A 9536-nucleotide genomic window follows, 5' to 3' on the forward strand; every position below is an offset into this window, starting at 1 on the left:
TGTTTGATTTGTGAAATGGATACTGTCATGATCCTGTACTTTTTTTTTCAGAATATGCAGTTTGCCTTTAAGGTTTCCAAGGGATCAGTATTGCTTTAAGAGCCTGCAAGCCTTAGGAGTTGCAGGAAGGTGCATTTTCGTTGCCTTAGAAACGGCTATTTGGAGATTGCGATTCAGAGTGCATTCTCAATACCATGGAAACAGTCACTGGGAGTCAGCCTGATGCGATACATTTGTTACAATTCAGTTTGAACTAGCAGTTAGTAAAACAGTTTGAAGACACAGAAACAGCTGTGGTATCAGCACTGAAAAAAAGAGCTCTCAACCACTTAAACTGAAGGAAATAGGATTTTTGTCTGTTTAATTATTATCTCTCAATTCTAAAAAGTCAAGCCACGACAGAGATCTCTGGTAATTTAAATTGAAGGGAAGTTAGACTGTGACAATCTTTTATCCCTTAAAAAACTCTAAAGTCAGATTAATTCCATTGAAAGTGTGTGCAAGTTGTTAATTGTTGAAATTCGCTGGAGAAGGAAAGCATCACCTACTGAAGTTAGACTACTGTGGAAGAGCCTTTTTTCCCCACATCAGACGACTGCAAGGGACTTCGAACAACATTCTGCGAGGGACTTCAAACAACATTGGACTGTAAATTTGCAAGGACTCTAATTTTTCTATTTTTAAATGTTCATAGTGTTTAAGAATTTAGTTCTTTTAATTAAAGAGTTAATTTGTTGATTTAAAGACATCTGGTTTGGTTAGCCTCGTTCGGGGGTTAACAGATGGTACAATTTGGCTGTGTCTTTCTTTAGTTTGGAAAGTTTTAAATGATATGTTAGGCGATCTGTGGAGCAACGGGATTGAATTATCAGTGCGTCTCTCCCACCACAATCAGAATCGTATATTTTGATTGGAGGCTTTGACAGGAGCGGTCGGTCGTAACAATACTGAATTACATCCAGATGCCCAGAGTTCAATTATCCATGGCCTCAAACGCTGCTTCACTTGATTCCCTCCTGGACTTTCGCAGAAGATTTATGGATTGATTCTAAATACCACTCTTACTGATTCTTTAATGTTGGCGGCCCTGATTAATATTAAACAAATAAAAAGGTAATTAATTAATAAAAAGTAACCCAAATAGAGGGATAAAATTCAAAATGAGTGGTTGGGTTATCCCCAACACTATGAGTTGGAGGCTGAAAATACGATCTCTCAATTGTTATTCCTTCAAATTAACTCCTTAAATTTAAGCTGATTGTGCCAGAAGAGATGTCATCACATGTTGCTGCTGTCATTACTGGTGAAATTGTTAACACTTCACCCAGAGTTAGACTGGAAAATAGCGAATGTAACTCCTTTATTCAAAAAGGGAGGGACAGAAAGCAGGAAACTACAGGCCAGTTAGCTTAACATCTGCCTCAGGGAAAAATGTTAGAAGCTATTATTAAAGGCGTTATAGCAGGGCATTTAGAAAAATTCAAGGTAATCAGGCAGAGTCAACATGGTTTTGTGAAAAGGAAATCATGTTTAACCAATTTATTGGAGTTCTTTGAGGGAGTTACATGTGCTGTGGATAAAGAGGAACTAGTGGATGTACTGTACTTAGATTTCCAGAAGGCATGTGATAAGGTACCACATCAAAGGTTATTGCAGAAAATAAAAGCTCATATTGGCATGGATAGAAGATTGGCTAGTTAACAGGAAATGGAGAGTAGGCATAAATGGGTCATTTTCTGGTTGGCAAGATGTAACGAGTGATGTGCCACAAGGATCTGTGCTGGGGCCTCAACTTTTTACAATTTATATACATGACTTAGATGAAGGGACCGAAGGTATGGTTGCTAAATTTGCTGATGACACAAAGATAGGTAGGAAAGTAAGTTGTGAAGAGGACATAAGGAGGCTACAAAAAGGATATAGATAGGTTAAGTGAGTGGGCAAAGATCTGACAAATGGAGTATAATGTGGGAAAATGTGGAATTGTCCATTTTAACAGGGAGGATAAAAAAAGCACATTATCACAATGGTGAGAGATTGTAGAGCTCAAATACAATGGGATCTGGGTGTCCTAGTGCATGAATCGCAAAAGGTTAGTATACAGGCTCAGCAAGTAGGAAAGCTAACAGAATGTTATCATCTATTGCAAGGGAATTAAATACAAAAGTAGGGAAGTTATGTTTCAGTTATACAGGTCAGTGGTGAGACCATATCTGGAGTACTGTATACAGTATTGGTCTCATTTATAGAAGGATGCAAATGCAATAGCAGTTTACAGAAGGTTTACTAGACTAATACCTGGAATGGGCAGGTTGTCTCATGCGGAAAGGTTGTACAGGCTAGGCTTGTATCCGCTGGAGTTTAGAAGAGTAAAAGGCAACTTGATTGAAACATATAAGATCCTGAGAGGTGTTGACAGGGTGGATGTGGAAAGGATGTTTCTTTTTGTGGGAGAATCTAGAACTCGGGGTCACTATTTAAAATTAAGGGGTCGCCCATTTAAGAGTGATGAGGAGAAATTTCTCTGAGGGTCACGCGTCTTTAAATATTTTTAAGGCAGATAAGCAATGGGGTGAAATGTTATCGGTGATAGACAGGAATGCAGAATTGAGGTTACAGTCAGATCAGCCATGATCTTATTTAATGGTGCAGCAGGCTTGAGGGGCCGAGTGGCCTACTCCTGCTCTTATTTGTATTTTCATCTGTAAGCAGCAGTTCCTACTGGCTGAAACTGTCAGCTTTGAAACTGACAGTTGCGTTTTTTTTAAGAAGCCGATCTGGTCAGATAGGAAGGAAGAAGCCAATGGTGGATTTCCAACACCCCATTGTCGCAAATCTGCCATTCGGCAGAAATTTCTCATCCCAGGATTTTGTTTTGTATTCGGCTTAAAAATTGATTTAAAACCAATGCTGTTTAAATATAGCGTTGATTGACTTTATGGTAAGAATCAGGAATAGGCCATTCAGCCCCTCGAGCCTGTTTCACCATTCAATAAGATCAGGTGTGATCTGACTGTCGCCTTATCAGCAACACAAGAAATGCAAAGATGAAAGGAAGCAAACCAAAGCAAAGTACTTTGGGTTTGGAGACGGGTTGCATTCCTATCCGAGCCAGGCCCTGACCAGCTCACACTCATCATCAAACCCGGGTTAGTCCCGGATTACACAATTCAATTAGAACTCGTGCTCCCACCGTCTTACCATCGCTGTTTTTGTCGGGATCAAAACGCTGTCCGCAGCCTTTGTGGTAACACAGGAGAGACATTTCCCTACAGGAAGCTGTTAAGAACAAATCTAACAAGCCCAATCACCCCTCTAACACTCGGCGATCGAGCAGCGACCGACTTCACCACCTCCTCTCTCCGCCCACCGCTTCCTCTTCGGCAATTTCCGGAAAGTCTCGGCCCTTTCCGCACTCGTTCCCGAACATTCGACACGGCCTCTGCTGGCGAGCAGCGAGGCGTGAGCTGCGCGTGCGCGAGGACCGATTGTCTCAGCATTGTTCTAGAACCTTGTGTTAGAACCTGGAAGGCTACATTTATCAGCGGGGCTCACGTTCACTCTCCGTTTAGCACTGACAATGGTGGCCTGATGTTCCTTTCTGTGGCAAACAACAGGACTTCCAGAACTAATTCTAACCGATGCTGTTTGATTAGCTTTTAGTTAGAGCTCTCAGCTTCGGAGAAACTAAATTGGGTGCAAGACCATTCGGTCCACAGAAGCTGATCTCATTGCTAAAATGCCAACTTAGAAAAATAACAGCTGACAACAATGACCCCGATTTAAATGGCAGTGATGTGTGAGAGCAATCAGTTGACTACGTGGGCGTTGTAACTTGGAACTGCAGGCATACGTATTTCTCGTTTTAACTTAAGTGATTGAGAAAGTTACCATTGCATTTTCTGCTTCAAGTATTTATCCAAAGGCATAGGGAAGAGAGTGGGGCAGTATTAATTTTGGATTGTTCTAGCAAAAAGCCTGCACAGACATTGTGGGCCAAACAATCTCTTTCGGTGCTGTAAGCTCCTCGAGTTCCCATAGCATCTTGATATAATTTTCATATTCCAGAAGCACAATTTATTAAGAAAACCAACATTTACTGCTGTGCTGAAAGGACAAAGAGTCAATCAAAATTATACCTCTTTGGTGTTAGCTCACCAGGTCGATAGCAGTTTATGGTATTTGAAGAATATAGACAAATCAGGAATTACAGGTGATATCAAGTGATCCAGATGGTATTATAAACTAATCATCTGAACACCAAAATCAGATTACAGCCATATTATTTTAGGAATTTTAATATACTCCATATAAAGCTTAAGCATCATTTTGTTCAGGCTTTGACACCGAACATTAGGACAGTCAAATGCACAGATGTGCCAAAAGGAAATCAATGAGAGTGAGCATTCGCTTTTGTTTAACAATATGACCTGTCATGATGCACGCCACTTAAAAATCAGGAGCACAGCAGCAGACACCAGAGAAACAGAAGGAAAACTCAAAAAGTAATGTCACAATCAAGAGTGTTCAGTGGCACAGCTAAGTATTACATTTTTTGGTTAGTGTTTTTAGTGGTTAGAGTTGGTCTTTTGCTGTTAGTTAAACAATTAAGTAACCCAAAAGCTAAAAATATATTTTTTATAGATTCTAAGAGGTAAGGGAGTATGAGCATCAGGCAGAGACACAAAAAAAAACACCTAAAGTGGTGTCAGCACAAGGGAAGGAGCTGACTGGGGAGTAGCTGGTGTTTTATTCTTGAGATTAAGGACAAGTCTTATGTTTATTTCTGTAAGTTTAAATATTAGAATAAAAAATAAAAACATGACAGGATACCTCAGTCCTGTAGAATGCACATCCTGTGCCATGTGGGAATTCCACTCCACAGGACATTTCTCATGTCTTGGACAACTACAGGTGCAGGAACTGTCATCAGCTGGAGGAGATCAATTTCCAGTTTTAAGACCTTGAGCAGCAGTTGGCACAACTGGAGCACAACCACGAGGCTGAGCCATAGGAATGACAGCATGTTCCGGGATGTCGTCATCCCACAACTTAAGGGTGTGCGGGCAGAGAGGGAATGGGTGACCACCAGGCAGGTAGTGCAGGAGTCCCCAGAATGCATCTTTTGTTCTCCAACTGCTTTTCGGTTCTGACTACTGGTGAGCGTAATGGTTCCTCTGGGGAGTGCAGCCAGAGCCAAGTTCACAGAACTACTGCTGATTCAGCCCTTGGGGTGGGGTGGGGTGGGGTGGGGTGGGGTGGGGGTGCATGAGGAAGATTGGGAAAGCAATAGTGATAGGGGATTCTATAGTTAGGGGGACAGACAGGCATTTCTGCGGCCAAAGACGTGAATCCATGATGGCAGTATGTTGTCTCCCCGATGCCAGGGTCAAGGATGACACGGAGGAGAGCAGGGTAACAGCTAGCAGTTGTGGTCCATATTGATACCACAACATAGGTAGAAAGAAGGATGAGGTCCTGCATGCAGATTTTAGGGAGCTAGGAAAGAAACTAGCAAGCAGGACCTCAAAAGTGTTAATCTCTGGATTACTCCACTACCAGAAACAGGGCAGAGCAAATGAATATGCGGCTGGAGAGATGGTGCAGGTGGGAGGACTTTAGATTCCTGGGACATTGGGTTGGTTCTGAGGAAAGTGTTCGATAGATAGATAGAATATACAGCACAGAAATAGTCCAATCGGCCCATTTGGGACCGAGACAGGAGGTTGCACATCAACAGAGTCAGGACCAGTGTCCTTGTGGGGCGATTTGCTAGAGCTACCGGGGAAGGTTTAAACTAACTTGTTGGGGGATGGGAATCAGGATGTTACATTAGAGATGAAAAACACCACGCACAAAGAATTGGGAAAGACAGGTAGCGCTAGAGTAAGAAATAGTAAGGAATTAAGTAGGGTCAGAGTAAGAGGGAATGAAATAAGGTCTAAATTAGGTTTACAGTACCTTCTTGTGAACACAGGGAGGATGGTAGCACAGTGGTAATGCTACTAACTAGTAATCAAGAGGTCCAGACTAATAATCAAGACGCAGGGCTAGATTTTACAGGGGCGGGGGGAGCCGCCCACTGGTTGAAAAGTTGCTGGCGATCCTGCTTCCGCTGGGCCTGGGGGCCCAGACCAGATTTTACAGTCCCCAGGCCCTTAATTGGTCTTGAGCGGGACTTCCACTTCATTGAGGCAGGAAGTCCCACCTAATGGAGCTGCAAGCCAATCAGTAGGCCAACAGCACCACCGGGGGCAGTGTCCACTGCTGGGAATGCAACTCAGCTCAATTAATTGGCCACTTAAGGGCCTTGATTGGCTTGGGGCGGGCAGGCCATTTCTCGCCGCAGCCCCGCATAAATTGGCAATGGAACAGGGAGTGCGTCGGAAAGGGCCCCCCCAGCCTCCCATTCCATTTTACCACCCCACTCCCCCTGCCATTAGCCCACTCTTTTGGGAGGCGTAAAATTCCGGCCATGAGTTCAAATACCACCACAGCAGCTGGAGGAATTTAAAGTCAAATCAATAAATAAATATGGTATAATTTGCTAATCTTGTTAATAATGATCATGAAATTACCAGTTTGTCTAATAAAAAACTGGTACACTAATGTTCTTCAGGGGACGAAATCTGTTGTCCTACCTCAGTCTGGCCTATGTGTAACTACAGACCCACAGCAATGTGGTTGACTCTTAAATGCTCTCTGAAATGCCCACTGGGAAGTTCCGAGGAACAAAGGGACCTTGGCGTGTTTGTCCATAGATCCCTGAAGGCAGAAGGGCAGGTTAATAGGGGTGGTGAAAAAGGGATATGGGACACTTGCCTTTATCAATCGAGGCATAGATTACAAAAGCAGGGAGGTCATGTTGGAGTTGTACAGAACTTTGGTAAGGCCACAGCTGGAGTACTGTGTGCAATTCTGGTCGCCACATTATAGGAAGGATGTGATTGCACTGGAGAGGGTGCAGAGGCGATTCACCAGGATGGTGCCTGGGATGGAACATTTAAGCTATGAAGAGAGGTTGGATAGGCTTGGGTTGTTTTCGCTGGAGCAGAGAAGACTGAGGGGTGACCTGATCGAGGTGTACAAGATTATGAGGGGCGTGGACAGGGAGCAGCTGTTCCCCTTAGCTGAAGGGTCAGTTACGAGGGGTCACAAGTTTAAGGTGAGGGGCGGGAGGTGTAAGGGGGATTTGAGGAAGAACATTTTTTACCCAGAGGGTGGTGATGGTCTGGAATGCCCTGCCTGGGAGGATGGTAGAGGCAGGTTGCCTCACATCCTTTAAAAAGTACCTGGATTAGCACTTGGCACATCATAACATTCAAGGCTATGGGCCAAGTGCTGGCAAATGGGATTAGGTAGACAGGTCAGGTGTCTTTAATGCATTGGTGCAGACTCGATGGGCTGAAGGGCCTCTTCTGCGCTGTATTATTCTGTGATTCTGTGAAATTGCCTAGCAAGCCACTCAGTTGTAGTTGCTCACCACCACCTGATCAATGGCAATTAGGGATGGGCAATAAAAGCTGGCCTTGCCAGTGACATTCTATCCCACGAATTAATTTAAAAAAACAAACGGTGCTCAATAAGGTTGGTGCAGGCCCAGGTAGATACAGGTGAATATGATGTAATGATAACAGAGGCATGACTCAAAACAGGGCAGGACTTGTACTAAATATTCCTGGATCGGATTGGAGGTTTAAACTAGGACCAGGAAACTATAAAGTACTGTATTAAATTTACAGCTTAGCTTAATGAATAAAATTTCATTCAGGGTAAGTGAATTAATAAGCAGTGCAGGTCTAGAGGCAATTAAAATGAATAGTTTATACAAGGTTCTAACTAGATTATTAAAAGGGAATGATCATGTGACTGGAGATATTCTATAAATCTCCAAATGGAGAGAGAGATAGAGGAGCATATCTGGAGAGAAATCAAATATGCAAGAACTGTACTGTGGGAATATTGGGGTACTTTAATACCCAAATATTAACTGGGATGATGTTAGACTAAAGGGTAAGGAGGGGGAGGAATTTCTGAAATGCATCCAGGAGAACTTCTTTAACCAGTATATTCTCAGTCCAACTGGGAAGGAGGCATTGCTGGATCCGGTGCTGAGAAATGAGGTGGACCAAGTTTCTGAGGGGGGACACTTGGGTAAGAGTGATCATCATACCATAAGGTGTGGATTAATAGAGAAGAGCAAGGAACAATCTAAAGCAGAACTTCTAAATTGGACGAGGGCTAACGTCAGTGGCAAGGGAGAATCTAGCCTGGGTAAAATGGAGCCAAAGACTGACAGGAAAAATTCTAATGGAACAATGGGTGATCTTTCAGGAGGTGATGTTTCAGGTACAGGCTGGGTACATTCCAACAAGGGTGAACAGTAAGGGAACCAAATACAGGACTCCTTGGATGATGAGGGAGATAAGAGAATATGATGAAACAAAAAGAAGAGGGTAAACCATGCACGTCAGGTGAGTTCTTCAAGCAAGAACCAGGCCAAAAACAAGAAGTTGAGTGATGAAGTGAAGAGGAAAATAAGACGAGGACAGAATATGAGAATAGAATGGCAGTTAACATAAAAAGGGAACCCAAAAGTCTTCTATAGGCATATAAATAGTAAAACGGGTGTAAAAGGAAGAGTGGGATTGATTAGGAACCCAAAATGGGATTTATGCATGGAGGTAGAGAGCATGGCTGAGGTACTAAATGAGTACTTTGCATCTATCTTTACCAAGGAAGATGACGCAACCTAAGTCATAGTGAAAGAGAAGGCAGTTGATTCAGTGGATGGGCCAAGAATTGATAAAAGAGATGGTATATGATAGGCTGGCTGTACTTAAAGTTAATAAGTCACTAGAAACAGACGAGATGCATCCAAAGATACTGAGGAAAGTAAAAGGTGGAAATTATGGAGGCACTGGCCATAATCTTCCAAACCTCCTTAGGTCAAGAGATGGTGCCAGAGGACTGAAGAATTGCAAATGTTACATCCTTGTTCAAGAAAGGGTGTAAGGATGAGCCCAGCAACTACAGGCCAGTCAGTACAAGACGGAAAAGCTTTTAGAAATGATAATCCAGCACAAAATTAACAGTCACTTGGACAAATGTGGATTAATTAAGGAAACACAGCACAGATTTGTTAAGGGCAAAATCATGTTTAACTAACTTGCTTGAGTTTACTGATGAGGTAACAGAGAGGGTTGACGTTTTTTATTTTTTATTTTTTTAGAGATACAGCACTGAAACAGGCCCTTCGGCCCACCGAGTTTGTGCCGACCAACAACCACCCATTTATACTAACCCTGCAGTAATCCCATATTCCCTATCACCTACCTACACTGGGGGCAATTTACAATGGCCAATTTACCTATCAACCTGCAAGTCTTTGGCTGTGGGAGGAAACCGGAGCACCCGGCAAAAACCCACGTGGTCACAGGGAGAACTTGCAAACTCCGCAAAGACAGTACCCAGAATCGAATCCGGGTCCCTCCTGGAGCTGTGAGGCTGCAGTGCTAACCACTGTGCCGCGCCAA

At 43.1% G+C, this 9536-nt stretch overlaps 1 protein-coding gene across 1 annotated transcript in view; it reads right to left on the bottom strand.

Annotated features, from left to right (window-relative positions):
• Window positions 1–3373, bottom strand: part of LOC137371418 (cysteine and histidine-rich domain-containing protein 1-like) — a 37262-nt gene extending 33889 nt beyond the window's left edge. The window contains exon 1 of the mRNA XM_068033982.1: window positions 3202–3373. Within this exon, the coding sequence (XP_067890083.1) occupies window positions 3202–3265 (64 nt within the window). The 5' untranslated portion in view covers window positions 3266–3373. The remainder of the gene's footprint in view (window positions 1–3201) is intronic.
• Window positions 3374–9536: the final 6163 nt, after the last annotated feature.

This window comes from Heterodontus francisci, chromosome 6, assembly GCF_036365525.1.
Source record: "Heterodontus francisci isolate sHetFra1 chromosome 6, sHetFra1.hap1, whole genome shotgun sequence".
NCBI classification, from domain to species: domain Eukaryota; kingdom Metazoa; phylum Chordata; class Chondrichthyes; order Heterodontiformes; family Heterodontidae; genus Heterodontus; species Heterodontus francisci.